The sequence below is a fragment of the Gopherus flavomarginatus genome, chromosome 10 (assembly GCF_025201925.1).
Source record: "Gopherus flavomarginatus isolate rGopFla2 chromosome 10, rGopFla2.mat.asm, whole genome shotgun sequence".
NCBI classification, from domain to species: domain Eukaryota; kingdom Metazoa; phylum Chordata; order Testudines; family Testudinidae; genus Gopherus; species Gopherus flavomarginatus.
In genome coordinates this window covers 17,289,952-17,311,664 of record NC_066626.1, presented here as the reverse complement: position 1 = coordinate 17,311,664, position 21,713 = coordinate 17,289,952, and the positions used below count along the sequence as shown (strand labels likewise).

At 43.0% G+C, this 21,713-nt stretch overlaps 1 protein-coding gene across 19 annotated transcripts in view; it reads left to right on the top strand.

Annotated features, from left to right (window-relative positions):
* The window catches only part of MAP2 (microtubule associated protein 2), a 345,989-nt gene extending 328,147 nt beyond the window's left edge, over positions 1-17,842 (top strand). For 10 of the 19 annotated variants that reach the window (XM_050916086.1, XM_050916091.1, XM_050916096.1 and 7 more), the window contains 4 exons: positions 5,592-5,684; positions 7,076-7,157; positions 11,824-11,936; positions 15,330-17,842. In XM_050916086.1, the coding sequence (XP_050772043.1) occupies positions 5,592-5,684; positions 7,076-7,157; positions 11,824-11,936; positions 15,330-15,545 (504 nt within the window). In that variant the 3' untranslated portion in view covers positions 15,546-17,842. The remainder of the gene's footprint in view (positions 1-5,591; positions 5,685-7,075; positions 7,158-11,823; positions 11,937-15,329) is intronic. The other 9 variants (XM_050916097.1, XM_050916102.1, XM_050916100.1 and 6 more) reach the window with 1 other exon arrangement.
* The last annotated feature ends 3,871 nt before the right edge of the window (positions 17,843-21,713 follow it).

The window sequence follows — 21,713 nt, the reverse complement described above, 5'->3', positions numbered from 1 at the left end:
ATAGTGTGTTGAAATAAAATACAGAAACATAAAACTCCTATGACAGTTGGCTTTCATGTTTCAGTAAACATCTATTTAGTTTGATCTGCTGAAAAGAAAGGAGAGGGGGAAATGTAGAAATCATTTCACTAGCCACAGACATACTTTCATGAAGCTAAACATGACAAATGATTGCAGGGGTTTCTGAAGCTATAGAGATGCTTACTAGTATCAGTCCTCTCACCATGGCACCCATTGACACAGATCTTTCTTCAGTCAGTGCAGTGGGCACTCAGTGTCCTGATGTTCTGGATTAGCATAATATCTGTATAGAGGAAGAAAAATCCATGCAACAAGCTCTTCATGCTGAACAGCTTCCACTTAGCTGCCAAAATACGACCCAGTGAAAAATAACATTAGCCAGGTGTCAGGCTGTCTAGAGTGGCAACCTCTGGGCAGATTGTCAAGAAACAGGGCACAAACCCCAAACTGGTTGTGAGTTCTGTACTTAGATTTTATCAACCACGTAACAAGTGTGAACTCCTCGGGTACTATAGCAGCCTTAACATGGAATCACAGACAGTGACCTTGGGTACTCCGGTCCATCTTGCCACCCACGCAAGCCTGCCTTTGTGATAGATGGTCCCTTACACCAAAAATCACATCAATATTCAGGTTACTCCGAGTCCCAAAGGACCAGTCACTTACCCCAGGTCAAGTGCACCTTAGACTGCTCACCAAAAACAATGCCTATAGCCAGTCCTATAATAAACTAACTAAAGGTTTATTATCTAGGAAAAGGAAACAAGAAAGTTATTTACGAGATTAAAGCAGATAAACTTACACACACAAATGAGATACAGTCTTAGGTTCCAAAAGATGATAGTAGCTGCTATAATATACAAACTTTGTACATCCTTTAGGGCTAACCCAAGCTAAACAGTTGGGGACCCCTTGCTTACGCTTAGAAATCTTTGCCCCTCAGAGTTCAAGCAACACAGGGATACAATTTCTCCTTAACAGGAGTCCCTTGGGGAGCCAGCTGAGGTCACTCAATTAGGGTGAACTGAAAAGAATGGGGCATAGAATCCCCAAAGCTAGTGGATATTCCAATGCTTAGATTTACCAACCCAGCACAAAACAGCTTCTTTATTACCTCACTGGTTACACACTAGTCAACAACACAGTTCCCTTAAAGTAACTCAGCCTCAGGCCTCCACCTTGACACCCAAGTCAGATATGATGAGGATTAATGAAAATCTTATTCATCATATAAGAAAGTTCTACCAATCCCAAAGGATCAGACACATTACCTCCTAGGTTAATGAATATTCCAGATCTTAACCAAATAAATGCTACAGCCAATTCTTATTGACTAAACTAAGATGTATTGAAAAAGTAAAGAGTGTGAGGATTGGTTAAAAGATCAATATACATGCAGACATGAGTTCTGTTCCTGAGGTTCAGATTCATAGCAGAGATGGTGAGCTTTGTAGTTGCAAAGAATTCTTTTAGAATTTAATCCATAGGTTATAGTCCAATGTCCAATATCATATTCAGGGTGGTCCAGATTACCCAGGATCTCAATCTTGTGACTCAAACTTCCCCTGATGAAGCTTAAGCAGATCTGAGATGACAGGATCAGGACCCAAGGGTCTTTTATACAATGTTCTAGCATCCGCTTGACCATACAGTCCTGGGTAAATAATAGGCAATCAGGGTGACTTTGAAGTAGGTCTATTTCCTAAGCATCACTGGTAATTATTCACACAGAATCCTTTCTGGTCATGTGTCACACAGGGATTTCCCCCAGCAATCAAACTGATGTGCCGGGCATTTGGTGCACGTCTCCTCTCCATGGGTGTTGTGGGAACAATCAGCAAAGTGTTTTGTCCACTGATGTTGCACACTGGCTTGTCTGATGTCTGTAGATCTTTTGTGAGGAGGAGATGACACCTCTTGTGGTAAACTAATATTTCACACTTGATGATGCTTCTCCCCTGATGGTGGGGTTCACAGTCTTAGCAAACATTTTTATAGTTACAGAGCAAGCATTTGAACATTATCTTATAACATGGGATACAGATGTTATAAGTAGGATTAATATATGCAGCCTCTTACAAGCATCCCATAAAGTCTAAACACTGAAGACATTCTTATAACTCTAATATCTGTTTTAATAATAGTAACACATAGATGAGGCAGACTGGTTTCCAGCTACACATTTGTCAGTGTTTAGTGAGGCCCAATTGCCTTGACATGAGCTGGCACCAGGTCTGCCAGCATCACACTGGTGAAAGAAAAGAAATACTAGATGTTTGTACTCAGGTACAGGAGCACAGACAAAAGACCTGATTCAACGAAGCACTCCAGCTTAGCTATCTACTAAGGTATTGTTCTGACATGGCCATCATGATTCTAGTAATTGAGAGCCTCACAAGCATAAATCCTGGCAACATACCTGTAAAGCAAGGAAGTATTATTGTCCCTAGTTTTATAGATGGGGAACTGAGGCACAGGAAGATTAAGTGATTTGCCCAAGGTCACAAAGGAAGGCTATGGCAGAGCTGGGAATTGAATCCAGATTACATATGTCCCAGTGTAGTGTCTTAGCCATGAGACTGCCTTCCTCCCACTGGATAGTTAAGCAGGGTTTGTGTCTGCTTTGTGTTACTAGATCGACAGTAAGCAGCTAGAGGGTATCAATGAATCTGTCTCTATCAATCTATGTATCAGCTAAATATCAGTCAGTCAACTTAGCTTTTTCTATTCTGCCCGTCAGCTACGTTACAGATATGACTGTGATGAATGCTGTCTTGAAGAGTGATTTAGAAATGCCTATCAGCGAGCCTTACAAAAATATAAACCTTGCATGGAAAGACGCTGTAAATTCAAAGTACACTAGTATTATAAACCAAATCCTGAGGTCTCTTTTTTAGTCAGGCATAGTTGAATAAAAATCATGCAATATTTGAGTAAAGACCTTAGGATGTGGTCCCCAAGGAATTACATTGGATCACACCATGCATTCAATTTTTAAGCAGAAATCCCTCACTGGGGATGCTCAGTTGGTTCATATTGGCATTGAAGTCAATGGAGCGACACTGATTTATCCCAGCTGAGGATCTGGCCGATAGAGAAAAACATAACAAAGAATATGACACTACTCCACCACTGAGACTCTAACACAGGACCCGAGCCATCATTTGGATGCAAGGATAAAACCCAGACATTTGGTGGTCAGGTGAGAGAACCATGTGGCAAGCTAGTTTATGTGCCTGCAGTTTCATGGTCTGATCTAGCATGAATCAGGAAGGAGCACTGTCAAACACATGCTTTTTCCCATTTCCACATTCCCCAAAGGGACATGATTTTGTGTGATACACCAACAAGCTATGCCACTGTGGCAGCTTGACCCAAGTAGAAAGGAGCTTCCTCACATAACCAGATCCAGATCAAGTAGGCCTTTATATATTAAATCAGTGCCATCATCTCTCCCTGGAAACATAGCGGCATGCAGTGCAGCTCTGTGGAGCATTAACGTAATACGCTTCCTGCGTGATGATGTATTGCTCAGCCTGTGGTCGGCTGCATTCTGCGTAACCTTCTAACCCTTGGTCCCAGTGTGTGGCCCCAAGTAAAGCCCATTGCAGTCGCCACCTCTTGAAATGACCAGTGTGGATGAGGCTCCCAGGGGCTATTTGGAAGGAAAGGTGCTTTATCCTACCCAGGTGCAGCTGGAAACTTCCTTCCCTTTTTGGCTACAGCTGTTGTTTGATGTTACAGAAGCAGCCCTGGAGGTAGTAAAACTTCTTGATTGCAAACGTGAGTCACGGATGGCAGATGCACTCCCTCAGCCTCAGGTGTGCTTCTTGCCTGTTCTTCAAATGGTTCCGCTCCCCATCCAGAAACATTATCTTTCTCTTATCTGCAGGAAGTCAGCCATCTTGTCCTCATTCATGATTTCATAGGCTCCGGGTTTTCTGTTCCACTGCACCAACCAGACTTTCTGTGGTGGACACTATCTATCTTATCTAATCTGTCTCTGTTTGAGGTTGTAATTCACTATAATATCAAAGACCTGTGTGTGACAAGATTGCTTGTCACTGTCTTACTCTTAGGACTTTGTTTCAGGCATACCGGGGTATGTATGGCTTGTGTGATCAGAGATGCGCTGCAGAGGCTGCAATGCTGTATCTGGGTGATTGTGGCTGGAGGCATAATGATGGTGCAGGACAGTCAGGCATAATGCCACCAGCGAAGCAAGCGGAAAACATGTTCAGAAGTTGCATTTGCTACCCTTTTAAAAAGGCGCGGTGAGGGCTCCGGGCACTGACAGAGGCCTGTGGAGCCATGGGCACGCTCCAGAAATGTCTGCTCGCGTCCCCTCTGGGGAGCTGAACACTAGCAACACTAGTCCCCGATCCCCGTGTGCTCAGGGCTCATACATAGGAGCACAGGGCTGGTTGGTGCAGATGTGAACCTCTGGTGAGATGGATCCTGCACCCTCTTGCCCCTGGGTGGGGGCACCCACAGTTTTGCCATGCATTGTTTATTGGAAAAATAGAAGCACAATTACCAAAGAAAAATTATTGGTGTCCCAGTAAGCGCCTCCTTTTGCCAGGTGGAGATGCTGCTGTAGGGGGGGATCTGAATGGAGCAGCTGTGGTCCAGTGGGCTGAGTGTGGCACTGGGTGTTTGGAGATCTGGATTCGAGTCCCGGCTCTGTCGCTGGCTCACATAGAGATAAATAATGACCACTTGAGTGTGTAAGGGGATAGGTACAGGGATCCCTTTTCCCCTGGGGATGTGGCTGCCAGGGATGGGGAGCACAGAGGAGCAGTGCTGGTGGTCCCAAATGGGTGTATTGTCCATATGGTGGGGTAGCACTGGTTACACTTCACACAGATGTAGCAAATCTCACTGGCTGTCATTCTCCTCCCAGTGACCAGGAAACTGTGACAAAGGCAAAAAGCCTTGTCTTCTTCCCTGTCACAACTTAATCTGATGAGAGGTATAAGTGATCCCACAGCCTCCCCATGGCTCAGTTTTCCCATCTGCAAAATGGTAATAAATATCACTGGTTATCTTTGTAGGCAATCTGAGGGCTCTTTAGGAGTAAGTGCTAAGCAGGAGACCAGAGTCTAACTCCTGACTCCATGCTTCCTGGGCTGGCTGGATCTGGTATGGTTGTACAGGAGGCACAGTCCTCTGTCCCAGGTCTCTCTGCATGGACTCCCTCTGGCCAACTTAAGAGAGGTGCTGGCAACCTCCCAAGAGCATCCACTCCAGTCTTTCTTGGCCAGGAGGTTAATGACTATATAAATTGGAGACAAACTGGGATCCTTAGGACTAACAGGGAGAACTCCCAGAATATAAGCATCACCCATTATATTTCATTTTACTGGCAACCAGTTTGGAAGGAGGTGAAAAGAGCAATAGATTTATTTTAACACTGAGGCTGCTTTCCATAGCTGGCTATATCCATTTGGCCAACATTTAAACCTAAGCGCCCACACCAGCAGTAGCAGTCACAACTATCTTGGGTCCTCTAACCTGCAGACTGAAAGAACATGTGTACAGCATAGTAAGTTACCTCCAATTCCTTTTAGGTTAGAATTTTAAACAAGAAGATCGATTTTAGCGATATTCAGTCCAGATGTGGTTCCAAGGATAACATCAAACATTCTGCAGGGGGAGGAAATGTAAGTAGTGACGCTACCTCAGAAGGCATCCTGACTGTGATGGCCCACCTTGCACAGCCAGCCCTCTGTCTCCCCTCCTTCCAAGCACTATTTCCCTTCTTGCTTATGTTTCACATGTTAACTTGGTCTGATAGTCTGTCAACCCTGTGTGTTCCGTGGTGGGCTTCTGATCCTTCCCCACAAACCGCAGCAAATGTTTAGGATTCAGCCAGGAAATGGATTAAGAGGCAGAGGATGAGTGCGTCTTTACAGCCACAGGTTTAGTCCTGCAAGGAGTTGAGTGTCCTTAGAGGTGTTAAGCAGCTACAGCTTCCACTGAACCCCAAAATAGGAGTCCAATGAGAGCTGAGGTTGCTCAGTTCTTACGTGATCTGATCCAAGGTTACTAATTTCAAGGAAGTGACAAACACACTTTTCACTTATTACATTTTTCTTAAACTGCAACTTTTTATCTCCCTCTGTCCCTGGTGAAAAGGCCAGAGTGCCTGGATTCTCACTGCTGCAATGTGGCTTCATTCACATTTGCTCACAGTTCCACAGAAATCAGTCATTCAAGCTCCTGGAAGTACCAGGGGAAGCCCTTCCTGGCTGTACAGCAGATCTGTATATTTGCCTTCTTTAGGTCATCCCAGACAAAGTAACAGAAAGACTGAAAGCATAGTCCATCTGTCATTTAAGGTTGGGTGTGCGCTTCTGTCCCAGAATGTCTCTCTCTCTCTCTCTCTCTCTCTCTCTCAGAATACTATATAAAATTAATAGAGTTCGATGACAGATAGATAAAAGAAATACAAAATCAGGATAAACAGGGTTTAGACAAAAGGTCTGACTAGCCATTGTGTAACTCCCGTTTTATGCCAGAGTAACCCCATTATGGATTTAATCTGATGTAAAACTGGAGTAACTCAGTAGTGAATCACACTCAGTGTTTACACTGTACTTATGGGAACAGAGGGACATGGGAAGAGATTTGAATCTGAAAACCAGGATAAGCCATGTGAAAGGGATAGTATTAAAAGCCCAAATTCCCAGGAAATAAGTATTCAAGAAAGGAACAAAGAAAGCAGACTAGAACAACCATATGTATCATGCTGCACACAGCACTTAAAGACACTGCTTTTCACCACAAGAGGAAAGCTCAGAAGCTTCTTAGGATATAACCCTTGTTTATCTTCTTGATTCACATCTTTGTTTTACTAATGAAAAGACTTAACATACCACTGTCAGGTTCCTTGGTGGAATGGAAGCTTGCTGTATTAATCCAGATGTTTCTCACCTTTCTGGCATGATCTGTTCTCTGCTAACTATTTCTTCTTTTCTAGTGTTTTTCAAAGCTAGTGCTCTTCCTCTTTGCCTTTTTCCTTCCTAAAACGTGTTTTGTGCACTTTCAACAGATACAAATTGTAACCAAGAAAATAGATCTGAGCCATGTCACTTCCAAATGTGGCTCCCTGAAGAACATCCGTCACAGACCAGGTAATGTAGGAATTATTTGAACTAATATGGCATATCCGGGGAAAATCCTGCTTGCCTATCTCATGTAAATGAACCCACTGAAGCAACTTACTACTCATGCAAGTAATGTGAACAGGATAAGTGGAGGTTCTCTAATGTACCTGCTTCTTAGGGGTTGGATCCTGCAAGATGCTAAGTACTCTGGCCTAATCTAGCAAAACCCTCACATTCCTTAAATTCAGCATGTGTTTACATGCATTGCCGGTTCAAGACTAGAATGCATGCTCAAACCCACAGCTCAAGATGCTAACTCATAGGTGCCTGAAGTAACGATAAAGATACTGCTTGCAGTCCATCATGAGGTGATTATTAAGTGATAACATTCTGAAACCTTAAGAGCTCTATTCCAATTTCAGATTCGCATATACATAATCCCAGAAAGAGAATTTGATCACCTAGCATCCTCCCTACAAAACTTTTCTCCTCTAGAAAGCGCATTTCCCAGATCTAATAAACACACATCTAATGTGCCTGTGCTCAAAGTGATAAAAATGGTGCATGATTCAACCCCCAAATGGGATGTTTTTACCTCACATAAGTGGAGACTAAATTCAGGGATATAAGTAGACTGTTGAGGTCAGTGGAGTTACACTTGCTTACAGCAGATCTGAATTTGGACCAGGCTAGTTACATACTCCTGTCCGAGGTGGTTCTATGATCTTCAGTGGCAAGAGACTTCGGAAAGTAAAGCCAGGACAGATGGGAGAAGGGAGATAAGTATTCCCACAAGGACAAGAGGGAAGTTTCAAACTTCAAACCCTCTAAGAAGAGGCAGAAATCCCCATAATGTACGGAATCATTGGGAACTTCATACTCTGGAGGATTCTCTGCAACTTGAGCTCTTCAAACCACAATTTGAGGACTTCAGTAACTCAGACATAGGTTAGGGGTTTGTTATAGAAGTGGATGGGTGAGATTCTGTGGCCTGCATTGTGCAGGAGGTCAGACTAGATGATCATAATGGTCCCTTCTGACCTTAAAGTCTATGAGTCTATGAAACCAGAATGTGAAATATTTCAGATGCTCAGTATACTGGAATATATAGTGTACACAAGATTCATACTGTATATGCAATCAATAAAGAACTAAATGATCATATATATATGGGTGTGTGATTTCACATATATAAGCTAACAAATGTATTCAGATGCAAATCCCATGTGATCCTTAGGACTTGGAGTCCATATAGCAATGAACGTGTTACAGGCCTCCACATGTTGGGTTTGTTCATCTACGAAAGAAAGATAGTGGTTACTAATCTTCACTTCATTGATAATCCAAGTACAAATCACCACAAGTTACTGTCAAAGTTAGAATCAGGACTCACAATTTGTCAGACCACTCTGTTTATTAGCGCAGCGCTCCGCCAATAACATTCAGAATATGTGAGTGGCCATGCAAGGCCCAAACAGTCTTAAGGGACAAAGAAAGCAAAACAGGAAAATTCACCTGGGGCACAGCATGCATATCCTATTTCCTTACTAACTGTTATCGATTTAAGGCTAATACTTCACCAATTGCCCTTAAACGGTGCAGTTGTTCTATGTTAATGTCTGTATTCCTGACACCTGGATTGCAGCATTCCAACAGTTTTGCTTAAAGGTACAGACAGCATTTCTTTAATCCTTTCTATTCTTACTATATAATTCATTCTACTTTCACATTACTAATGGAAATAATATAATAAATAATAATAATAATAATAATATTCTTTATTTTATTGAGACATTTTCATATAAGAGAGATTGAAAAAGTTTGGGACTGCTTAGTTTAGAGCAGGGATCGGCAACCTTTGGCACATAGCCCATCAGGAAAATCCGCTGGCGGGCCGGGCTGGTTTGTTTACTTGCAATATCCACAGGTTTGGCTGATCGCAGCTCCCAATGGCCGCGGTTCGCCATTCCAGGCCACTGGGGGCTGCGGGAAGCTGTGTGGGCCAAGGGATGTGCTGGCCGCCGATTCCTGCAGCCCCCATTGGCCTGGAATGGCGAACCGCGGCCATTGGGAGCTGCGATCAGCCAAACCTGTGGATATTGCAAGTAAACAAACCAGCCCGGCCCGCCAGCGGATTTTCCTGATGGGCTATGTGCCAAAGGTTGCCGATCCCTGCTCTAAACTAAGCAGTCCCAAACTTTTTCAATCTCTCTTATATGAAAATGTCTCAATAAAATAAAGAATATTATTATTATTATTATTATTTATTATATTATTTCCATTAGTAATGTGAAAGTAGAATGAATTATATAGTAAGAATAGAAAGGATTAAAGAAATGCTGTCTGTACCTTTAAGCAAAACTGTTGGAATGCTGCAATCCAGGTGTCAGGAATACAGACATTAACATAGAACAACTGCACCGTTTAAGGGCAATTGGTGAAGTATTAGCCTTAAATCGATAACAGTTAGTAAGGAAATAGGATATGCATGCTGTGCCCCAGGTGAATTTTCCTGTTTTGCTTTCTTTGTCCCTTAAGACTGTTTGGGCCTTGCATGGCCACTCACATATTCTGAATGTTATTGGCGGAGCGCTGCGCTAATAAACAGAGTGGTCTGACAAATTGTGAGTCCTGATTCTAACTTTGACAGTAACTTGTGGTGATTTGTACTTGGATTATCAATGAAGTGAAGATTAGTAACCACTATCTTTCTTTCGTAGATGAACAAACCCAACATGTGGAGGCCTGTAACACGTTCATTGCTATATGGACTCCAAGTCCTAAGGATCACATGGGATTTGCATCTGAATACATTTGTTAGCTTATATATGTGAAATTATCATGTCCCTGCTCAGTCTTTTCTTCTCCAGATTAAACAAACCCAATTTCTTTCAATCTTCCCTCATTGGTGATGTTTTCTAGTTTAATAACTTTTGTGGCTCTCCTCTGGACTTTCTCCACTTTGTCCACATTTTTATGAAATGTAGCATCCGGAACTGGACACAATACTCCAGTTGATGCCTAATCAGTCCAAAATCGAGCGGAAGAATGACTTCTTGTGTCTTGTTTCCAACACTCCTACTAATGATCATCTCAGAATGACGTTTGCTTTTTTTGCAACGGTGTTACACTGTTGACTCATATTTAGCTTGTGATCCCCTTTGACCTCCAGATCCCTTTCTGTAGTACTCCTTCCTAGGCCATTGTTTCCCATTTTGTTTGTGTGCAACTGATTGTTCCTTTCTAAGTGGAATACTTCGCATTTGTCCTTATTGAATTTCATCCTATTTACTTCAGACTATGTCTCCAGTTTGTCCAGATCATTTTGAATTTTAATCCTATCCTCCAAAGCACTTGCAAAGCCTCCCAGTTTGGTATCATCCGCAAACTTTATAAGTGTATTCTCTATGCCATTATCTAAATTAGGGGTTGGCAACCTTTCAGAAGTGGTGTGCCGAGTCTTCATTTATTCACTCTAATTTAAGGTTTCACGTGCCAGTAATACATTTTAACATTTTTGAAGATCTCTTTCTAAAAGTCTATAATATATAACTAAATTACTGTTGTATGTAAATAAGGTTTTTAAAAAGTTTAAGAAGCTTCATTTAAAATTAAATTAAAATTCACAGCCCTCTGGACTGGTGGCCAGGACCCAGGCAGTGTGAGTGCCATTGAAAATCAGCTCGCGTGCCGCCTTTGGCTTCCGTGCCATAGGTTGCCTACCCCGATCTAAATCATTGGTGAAGATATTGAGTCCATCAGCAAAGAACTTGAGCAAGTGTTTAAATCCCACTGAAGTTCTGATTATAGTATAGTATAGTAGAACCTCAGAGTAACACACACCTTGGGAATGGAGGTTGTCCGTAACTCTGAAATGTTCGTAACTCTGAACAAAGTGCAGTTCAGGCTCTAGTTCCAGCAGCAGCTGAACTCCCTCCTCCGTGCCAGCAGCTTCCTTGCAGGCAGTTTCTTTCCCTAGATCAGACTGCAGCTATGTCCCCCTTCCAGCCAGGAGGGTAGGGTGAAAACAGCTTGTCCCTCTCCCAGCCAGAGGAGGGGGGCTTAGAACAGTGCCTTCCCCTCCCGGCCAGGTATGTGTGTGAAAACAGTGCCCCCACCCCTAACTGGGGGAAGGGGCAAGCAGCGCAGACCCCAGTGCTGCTCCTGCTCTGCCGGCTGCCTTTGGCTGGCAGCTCTGGCATCTTCACTACTAGATGTAAGTGGCTGCCCGACACATGGGGTAGGGATGGGGAGAGGTAACCCACACGTGCCGACCTTTAAGATACAATACAGGCATGGTGCAGTATTTGCTTTTTTTTTTTTTTTGTCTCCGCTGCTGCCGGATTGGTTTCTTCACATGCTGTTCGGTTGGCCAGTCAGTCAGTAACTCTGGTGCTCATATCTTTGAGGTTCTACTGTATTGAAATGATTTGCTGAATAGATGGCACAGTGCTCTTCACCTCTCAAAATCTGGCCCTTTATGAATTATTAGATCATATTTGACAGAGAAGTAATAAATGTCTGTGCCCAGACAGAACTGGGAGGATGGAAAAAATAAGGCACTAATAGCTAATTCTGTCAGTTGATTTGCCTCGTTGGCCTTCAAGCTACATTTCCAGGAAACAAAACAAAGTGTATTTGAAATTTAGGACTACTTTATTTTCGTAATTTTTATTTTATTTTGCTTGAATAGGTGGAGGACGTGTGAAAATTGAGAGTGTGAAACTGGATTTCAAAGAAAAAGCTCACGCTAAAGTTGGTTCCCTTGAAAATGCCCACCATACACCTGGAGGTGGCAATATCAAGGTAAGAAATAAGCCTGATGAACTGAGCTTCTCCCTTTGAGAATGCACTTCAGCCCAAAGTTAGCAGTGACATGAATCATGGTGTAAATTACACAGCAGGTATACATGGGTCAGAAAAACGAGTGTCACTTATATACAGGACTATAGAGGTGAGAGCAGGAAAAGCAACTAACAGGAGAATAGAAGGTAGAACAGGTTGATCCTCTCAACCTGGAGCCAGTGACTCCCAGTCTGCTCCTCCTGATGCCCAGTGCTTCTCCCTTTCCCCAGTTGAACTTCTGTTTTGCCTCCAGACCTCTACCTTTGCCACTATTCGAAATCCACACTGGGGTTTTAGTCAGTCTAGTAATCCTGACCCAATGGCTGTCTTCAAACCTCCCTTGTTTCAGGGCTCTCTGGGTAAGTAGTAGTGTAGAATCACATTACATGCCTCTGACCCCAGAGAATTTGTAAAGTACATGAAATTTGAAAACAGAAGGCAGACCAGCAGGATCTGTTTATATTTTACCATGTATTTTTTAAGATGCCAGGAAACTGAACCAAATTTTTAGAAATTTGGAGTTTGATTTTAAGTTTGGGCTGAAATTCAGTCCAGGTATTTATTCTAAAGGTCGCTCCTGTAAGAAACACAGTTAGTTGTGCAAAACTGACTCTTCCACCTAATGTCATTGAATCACAGAGGGCCATCGTATTGGCATAAAAACAGAGAGAAGGCCTTTCAGTGAATATCAGGCTCCTAAGTGCCTACGTCACTTTTGAAAATAGGGCTTAGGTGCTCTTGAAAATGTTGCCTCAACTCCAATTGATTTCAGTGGAAACTGGACGCTAATCACTTTAGAGACCTTTGAAAATCTTAGCCAGTCTATTGAATAGCACTGGGTGACTATTACAAAAATGCTCTAGGTATATTCCTTTCAGCCATGCTCACTGGCCTTTTGTGTATACTTCCTGTGAACATTTGAACGACATTCAAACAATGCAAATATCAGAATCACATAAACATGTGTATATTCACTTTCCACAAGCAAGTACTTACACTGGCATTGCTTGTGTGATCATCCAGTCAGAGAACTGAAACAATATCACGACTGTTGTAACCAACCACAGCAAACCAGTGCAACTCAAATAGGGTGAAATTCACGCCTGTGCAGAGGGCCAGCGCAAGGCCTTTGCACCGCTCAAGTCCCACTTTAAACCTTGGGATGATGCTGTGCACAAGGGTGGATTTCACCCATTACAGATATTGAATACTCACAGAGGTACACACATGTTCAATCCTTACAAGGCTTTTTTTTAAAAAGAAAAGACATTTCAGACCAATAAAATGTAGAATAATATATTAATTCAATGAAGACATGATATGCACATGGATATTCAGAAATAGACGCAAACGATGGGATTTTTCAGTCCTGCCTAATGGGAGTTAGGTACTCAAATCTCACTATAAGGGGTCCGCTGTCGGGTGGGGGGGGCGCGCTTCGTCCTCCGGGGCACCTGGGAACCAGGCTGCCTCACTACACCGAGCAGCGGTTCAGTCTATAAAGCCTAGGCCCTGGGATCAGGGCGGGGCATCAAACACTCGTGCAGGGCTCAGACCCTCAAGCAGGGGCTGAGCAGACAGTTCAGTCTATAACGCCCAGACCCTGGGATCAGGGCAGGGCATCAAACATTCATGCAGGGCTCAGACCCTCAAGCAGGGGCTGAGCACCAGTTCAGTCTATAAAGCCCAGGCCCTGGTATCAGGGCGGGGCAACAAACACTCGTGCAAGTCAAATAGGCTCAGGCCTTTCGGCAGGGCCGAGCAGTAACAGTTCTAGGCTGTGGCCTCCTCAGGCCCAGGGAGAGGGGGAGTCTGCCACCCAGATGTTGGGTGGCGGGGGGGACGCTGGCTCTCCCACTCCACTGCGTCCCAGCCTGGGGCCCTAACAGTGGCAGGCAGTCTGCTGCTGTGTCAGTGGGGATCCTGGCCGCAACACACTGGCATTGGCTCTGGCAGTGTTGCAGCCAGACTGGGGTCAGCTACCCCTGTGCCACTTCCACTCTCCCCCTCATCGAGTACCTGAGTCGTCGTGGTGTCAGCAGAGGGTTCAACCACCATCGGTTCCTCAGGGTGAGTGTCCACGGGTGGGCTCAGCGGGTCCTTGGGGTAGGTGGCAAAAGGTAGACTTGGCTCCTCCTTGGGGTAGCTGGAGCAGGGCGGTCCCAGCCTGTCCTCCTGAGGGTAGCGAGCGTGGGGCAGGTTCGGTTCCTCCTCCGGGTAGCTGGAGCGGTGCAGGCTCGACCAGTCCTCCTCTGGGTAGCGAGCGCAGGGTAGGCTTGGCCAGGCCTCCCCGGGATAGTGAGTGAGGGGTAGGCTAGGCCGGCCGCTGCCTTCTGCTGCCTCCCCAGCGGGAGCTCGGTCGCAGATGTCCAGCCTTTCTGATGGCTGGCCCCTTACTGAGCTCAGAGGGCCTGCCTTTATATTTCGGGGTCGGCACTTGACCCTTTGCAGGGCAGGCTCAGAGCTCTGTAGCTCTGCCCAGTCCGGCCTCCAGCTGGGCTGTTCGTCCTCCGGGGCGCCTGGGCCGCCTCACTACACCCACTGAAAGCCAATGGACATTGAGTGCCTAATCCCCTTAGGCACCTTTGGAATCCCAGCCTAGATTTATTAGATAAATTTTTGTTGTGAATTATTCACGCGGCTGTCACCTTGGTCGGAATCATTGGCAGGTTCATAGGACAGGGCCCGTCTGCTAGAGCAGTGGTTCTCAAAGCTGGGCTGCTGCTTGTTCAGGGAAATCCCCTGGCGGGCCAGCCGGTTTGTTTACCTGCCGCATCCACAGGTTTGGCCAGTCGCGGCTCCCACTGGCTGCAGTTCGCTGCTCCAGGCCAATGGGGGCTGCAGGAAGCAGGGCGGGCTGAGGGATGTGCTGGCCGCCCTTCCCGCAGCCCCCATTGGCTTGGAGCGGTGAACCGCAGCCATTGGGAGCCACAATTGGCCAAACCTGCAGACGCGGCAGATAAACAAACCGACTCGGTCTGCCAGGGGCTTTCCCTGAACAAGCGGCAGCCCGGCTTTGAGAACCACTGTGCTAGAGGACATGCTCCAGCAGTGGTGGCCCAGGCAAAGGTGGTGAGTGACTCCTGAGTCCAGTGCTGGAAGGCTGTTGATCACCTCCTGGCAAGGGCTGAGCTCTCTCAACTCCCACTTACTTCAAGAACTGAATGTGACCAGCACCACACAGCAACAGGCCCTGTGTCGGAAGGAGAGAGTTGGCTGCACACTGAAAAGGTGGGATGGTGTGTGAATAGGAAAGGGTGTCACCACAGAAGACAGGAGTTTCAAATCAAAGCAGCAATAGAAGGTCATTACTTAAAAGCAAAGGTTTGAATGCATTTTGTCTTTCTTGAACAGATTGACAGCCAGAAGCTAAACTTCAGAGAGCATGCTAAAGCCCGTGTCGATCACGGGGCTGAGATCATTACGCAGTCACCAGGCAGGTCCAGCGTGCCTTCACCACGCAGACTCAGCAACGTCTCATCCTCTGGAAGCATCAACCTTCTGGAATCCCCTCAGCTTGCTACCCTCGCTGAAGATGTCACGGCCGCCCTTGCTAAGCAGGGCTTATGAATTTGCTCCATTTAGCAGTGTATGAAGTAATAATATTTAGACATGAGCTCTTGGCAGGAATGGGCTCAGAGCAGGTGTTACATTCATTCTTTACCATGTCTAAAATTAAGTCACATCCCAAGACTGTAGCAACCATACAATAAAAAAAAACCCCAAAATAATTAAATAGATGCAGAAATTGACCTGATCTCCATTTACAGCAGGAAGACACTGGCTTTACATGGGTATGCAATTGCAGTGTATGACATTGGACAATTATTGTTGCTCTGCTCTGTCTTGCATGGAGTACCATACTATGATAAAATGCATTTTTACCTTTCCATGTGCCTGAGGGCCATCCACCTCTTTCTGACTTGTTCCTATCCCAAGTTGCTCGTTTCACAGTTCCGTTGATGGGTGGGAGGAAAAAAAAAGTCGCCCATTGTAACTTATTACAGGTTAAATTAAACTGAAGAGCCTAGTTACCGCATGGGAAGGGCATATAAAGGAAATCAAGTTTAATTTTTAAAAGTGTTATTTTGTATAAATGGGTAGAAGGAGAAAGACTGGATTAAGTTATTAACGTTTTGGGGCCTGGATAATTATGTCAGTGTATAGCTGATTCCAATAAATTATTTAACTGAAAACTAAAAATAGTAGCTGAAAAACATTTGAATTGTGCTTGAGGAAGTGGCATTTTTAAAACAAAAACGCTGTTGAAAGGAAGCACTTCCATTTCAATGGGCTTGTGTCTGATTAGAATGTCGGTTAAGCGGCTAGATTTGTGTACACACTACCGGTTTCACATCCTTTCCATCTGTTTGATACAGTATTATAGATATATATATTTCTCTGTGGCCATTTGTGATACGCCCTCATATACTTGAATATTATACTTCTTTATTCACAGTATCTGTGTCTCTTGCACCCTTTGGTGTTGCAATTTTAGGTATGTAAAAGTAGATGTTAGCAGGGTTTTTTTTCCCTATTCAGAAAAAAATACATAAAAAGACAAAAACATTTAGCATGAAATTGCTTTCTGTAACAACTAAAAGCCGTGACCCTGTTTTAGTGTCAGATGCAAGTCTCTTCTGTGATGCTAGAAAAATTACTCCTTTTCCCCACCCTCCTTTTTTCACCAAGACTGATTTTGTGAGTTACAGATTTTAGAAAGAGGGTTTCCAAATAGGTGGGTTTGGATTCTGGATTTTTTTAAATCAAAAACAGTTTGGTTTTAGCTTTTTTTTTTTTAAACTTCTGTAGCAACAATGAATGTTGGATTTATTTTACTGATTTTTTTTTCTTTTGCTAAAGTTGAAAAAAGTATTTGGATGTCATTCCATACCTTCAGTAGTGTCTTATGTGTACACTCAGGCACTCTGGTAGTATAGCAGCAAACACTGTAGAGATGCCAATAAATTGTAATTAATAAATTAAATAGATAGATAAAATGAACTCCCTAGCCTGGATCACCAAGGTGACTGAATAGATAAATAGGGCATCTTTCAATCTCAACGAAGAAGCAGCAAGTGTATGTTGACTATAAAAAGTATAAGAAAAGTGTGCATAAACTTGCAGAGAGACACATAAACATCAGATCTAATGGAGTTACTTGTGAGAACTCCAACAACATTATGGACACTAAGAAAACACTGCTGAAGGTAATACAGTGGTATTACTCATCAGTGGATAACAAATCTGCTGATGTTATGTACAGTAGATATTATAAAATGACAAATTTACACACTTGCAGATTGTTGGCTCTCTTCCTTTTGAAATCTCTAGCTAATCTTTACGCTGTCAACTGAGCTAGACATGAATTGTGTATTAAGTCAACTTTGTGTATTGGAAGTTTTTGAGTACTCTGTTCTTTTTATTGTGTGTGTGTGTGTGTTGGGGATTGATATGAAAAGAATATAGAGATGATGTTTGTATCTGTTCAGAAGATTCTTATAATTAATAGCAAGGGATTCCACAGAATTAAATTCATAGTATTAAACTGCACAAATACTAAAGAGTAAATCTTCAGTGTGGTGAATGGAGATTTTGGCCAAGCAGTTGTTCCCGGTGGCATTAAGATGAATTATATGGCTCAAACTCCATGCACCTTACTGAAGATGAACTCCTAAATAGCCCCACACATCAATTCCGCAAAAAGCTTTTTCACACTCTAAAGCACGGAATGCTGTGTGTAAGTCAGTTATTTTATACAAAAGACAGGGAGTTTAGCAACCATGTTAAGTGCATCAAGAGGATTCTGATTTCTGCCTTGTAATTGCTGTACTGTTGCTTAGAATAACCAATGGGAATTTACTTGGAAATAATGTTTGGTGTGATCCATAAAAATGTTTTGCCATTGTTTAAGAAAAACAAAAGGAGGAGGAAGAAGAACAGTATTTTTGATCATGTTGCTCTCCATCAATTAACGCAAATGCACCTTGCAGTGTTTTTATTATGCCTTTTGCCAATGTTAGGAAGAGCCTAAGGTACTCCTGAGCCTCAGCTTCACTGAAGTTGAACAAGCTGGTCAGAACAGTATTTAAACTGTGACTCAAATACTTTTTATCCTGCTTTTCAATAACCAAAAAAACCCACATTCTGTAGATGGTGAAGTTTAGTTATTGCACATACACGTCCAAAGTCAGACTGATGTAACACACCAAGTCATTTACTTCATGCTTTGAAATGAGCTTTCTTGTCTTAATTCAAGCAAAGTCCTTCTAATCAATAAATGTCCTTCCATAGAAAGAGTTCTAGAACTTTTGTGAGGAGCTAGATGAAGATAAAAGAAACCAAGAGTTTATGTTAAATAAAATGTGAGTTACGTTACACAACTCTAGATATTCACTGAAAAAGCTCATAAGAATCTTAACTTCTCAAGAAGAGTGTCAGTTTAAAAACTTTGCAAGCACTGGGTGGCCATTTTCCAGTTTTCTGGAACCCACGTCTTTAACAGTTCTAGTCTATTGGCAAGTTTAGCCAGTCAGTAACATCTAAGAGCCAACTTCTCTCTATTTGTAATAGTGAATAAACAGAAAATTTAAATTAAGCCAAATCGGATAGTCATGGGAGAGACAAAACTGAGTATATTTGTTGAGTGGTAGGACAATGGAAAAGGCACTCTGGGTGTCTCTGCATCTGCAAAATATCTGTTTCTATGTAATCCTAGGCAAGAAGAAATCCAGTAAAAGTTGAGCAGATCTTGGTCCAGCTACTATGAAGGAGAAACTAACAATGATGAGGATACTCCTGTGTCCACTAGACAACACATATTTTCACTGTACAGCAGTAAATGGTATTAGCCAGCTAACACTATCTTAATGTACAGTAGCAACATTTCTTTCCTCATTATGACTGCTTGCAAATATATATAAACTGGCCTATCTACACAACCCAAAGGGAGTTGAAAGGCTGTCTATGTGGACTACTGTATATGAGAAAAGTTTTTGCTGGGCTGGACCAAAATATTTTCTGAAAATCAAGTATGAACATCCCTTCAAAGACAGATGTCTTTGAGTGTAGATCACTTTTGTTATATAAAATGAAGCAGATAGAATTTTAGCCTAGGTGTGTGTAGAGCTCACTCGCTCTTAGTAATCTCACTCAAGCAATGCCCTCTGCAGGAAAATAATTTACTTTAAGCCTTGGAAAGGTCAGGCAAAAAAGCCACTTCAACTTTAGCAAAGAGAAAAAAGAAACAAAAAAAAAAAACCAACCATACTCTGTATGCTGGGATTTGGAGGAATACAGTCTGCTGTTACAAACCTGTGTTTTTTCTGATAATTCTAGAGCCTGTTACCATAAAGAGACATTTCTTGAATGGCTGGTGGTAGTTAGTTCATGTTTTTCAATCCAATTTGCAATTGTATTTGTCGCTGTATAGTGATTGTTTTGCAAAATAAAATTGCTTGTCATCTAACCACTTGTATCTTTTATTTGTGATGCACATTATATCCCCATCCATTCACTGCGTATCATTGTACTGCTTTTAAGAAAATATAAAATAACATATACCTACTAGCAATGCATACAGTCAGTCTTAAGCCAAGTCAGAGCAGATGAAAGATGGCTCTCACTTATTCTCCAATATTTCTTGCCAAAGTACCCAGCTTTACAGCCAGCACATCAGTCTTTAGGGAAATATTTCTCCGCTTCATATGAATGAGTTATTTTCTTGTTTATCCTGGATTTCTAGCCCAAATATGAAGTTTAGCATGACTGTGGATTGAACAGTTAGGTTCCCGAGATAAATAACTGACCTCATGAGTAAATCAACTTTCCTCTGTTCTTCAAATTTTTTAGACTGACTTTAGTACTTTTGAAGATGTCTCTGGAGGCTGAAGTCATCTATTGCACCCCAGAACAGGTACAGCACAGACAGTGGCTTTACAAATGTCCCTGTACTGCCCCTCTTGTGTACCTCACTCCTGATTTGGAAAGAATACCTGTAGGAGAGAATGGATAGGTTCCATCTCTAACTCTCTTAATCCATGGTGTGTCTGCCAAGGGTATATATTAGTGCCAAGCATGATGGTATTTTTATTCTATAAGAATGTAAGAGCTTCCATACTGGGTCAGACCACGGTCCATTTTGCCCAGTATCCTGTCTTTGACAGTGGCCCATACCAGACCTTCAGGGAGACTATATAGAACAAGTCAATTATGAAGTGATCCATCCCTGTCTTCTGCTCCCGACTTCTAGTAGTCAGAGTTTTAGGATCACCTCAAGCATGGGGTTGCATCCCTGACTTTCTTGGCTAATAGCCATTGATGGACCTATCCTTCATTAACTTACCCAGTTATACTATGCACACTTGCCCCCTGGGAACTGGAGTGAGAACTGTCAACATGTTCTATGAGCCATGTTTCTTTACAAAGTAAACAATGACATGGGGGTCCTCAGATGGTCTGTTGAGAAGAAAAGTCCAATAATGAATTTGCCCTTAGTGGAACCCTCAGCCCATCATATATTCCTAGTTGTTTGTTTATTTAGATATCAGCCTTATTCAATCTCCACACCAAAGCTCACTCATCTTTATCAAAAGGCCGAAGTTGCTACATGCCACCATAAATCATCACCTTGTTTTCTTTTGCAAATGCTTACAGAATACACATCTTGGGTTGGAGGGAAGAAGAAAGAGAACCCCCCACAGTTTAAATATGTTTTGTTTCCACACCATGAACGGGACTCTCATAGCCAGTTGGGCATCAAGAAGTCCTGCAGGTTTCCTTACCCAATCCCGCAAATGGAATTTGTTCTGAGGAAGAAGATATGGAGAGAGGTGAGTTCTACGTAATGAAAGGAGGACGCTATCTTCAGTATACTTCCCTACATTACATACTCTTTGGGCTAAGAACCAGGTCATCCACCTTCCTGAGCTTTTGACTTGTATAAGGAAAATGTCCATCCTGCAGCAGATGGATTTGTCTCTTTACTTCACTGCCCTAACATGACATTTGTAGCTGTTATTACTCCTATCTTAACTCAAGTTTTACGCTTGATTCTGCAAAGCTGACTCTCATATCGTTGCTTTATATTCTGTGGAACTTCTTATATGAGTAAGGGTAGTAGGGTCAGGCCCTTACATTGCAGAAAGACTGAGATAGCCCATCCAATCACACATTATTAGTATTGACATTTATTACAAACAATAATTTTTGCCAAGATGTTTCTCATTTAAAACATCTTTTCCCCCATCACTATTATTTGAAATAAAACTCTTCAGAATCATACCACTGAAATCTATTTCCTTACCAAGATAACAACTGCTCCCTCCTGCAGGAAAAAAAACAACATGGCACAGGGCTGAAGGGATGAAAATCTCCATAAGGTTCTCCTGACTCCAATTGGTACTGATTTCTCTACTGGGGGAGGGGCAGGGATAGCACTCCCCAGAATAAATCACATGCCCTACCTTCAAAATCTTGGAACATTGGGAAGCAAGGATCATCCCAACAGAGAACTCATGTCTGGCTGCCTCTCTGCCACCAGCCACTGCACCCTTTGTCTGCCAGCACAGATACAACAGAATTACCCCATTTGAGCGTCATCAGCTGGCACTTGCCCTAGAACACCTATAAAGGCAGATCTCCCTCAGAAGGCGGGACTGCAGGAAGCTGGGCTGTATTACCTTTCTAAAGGAATATTTGCATCATTAGTGCTGGGATAACAGGCACTCTGTCCTAGCT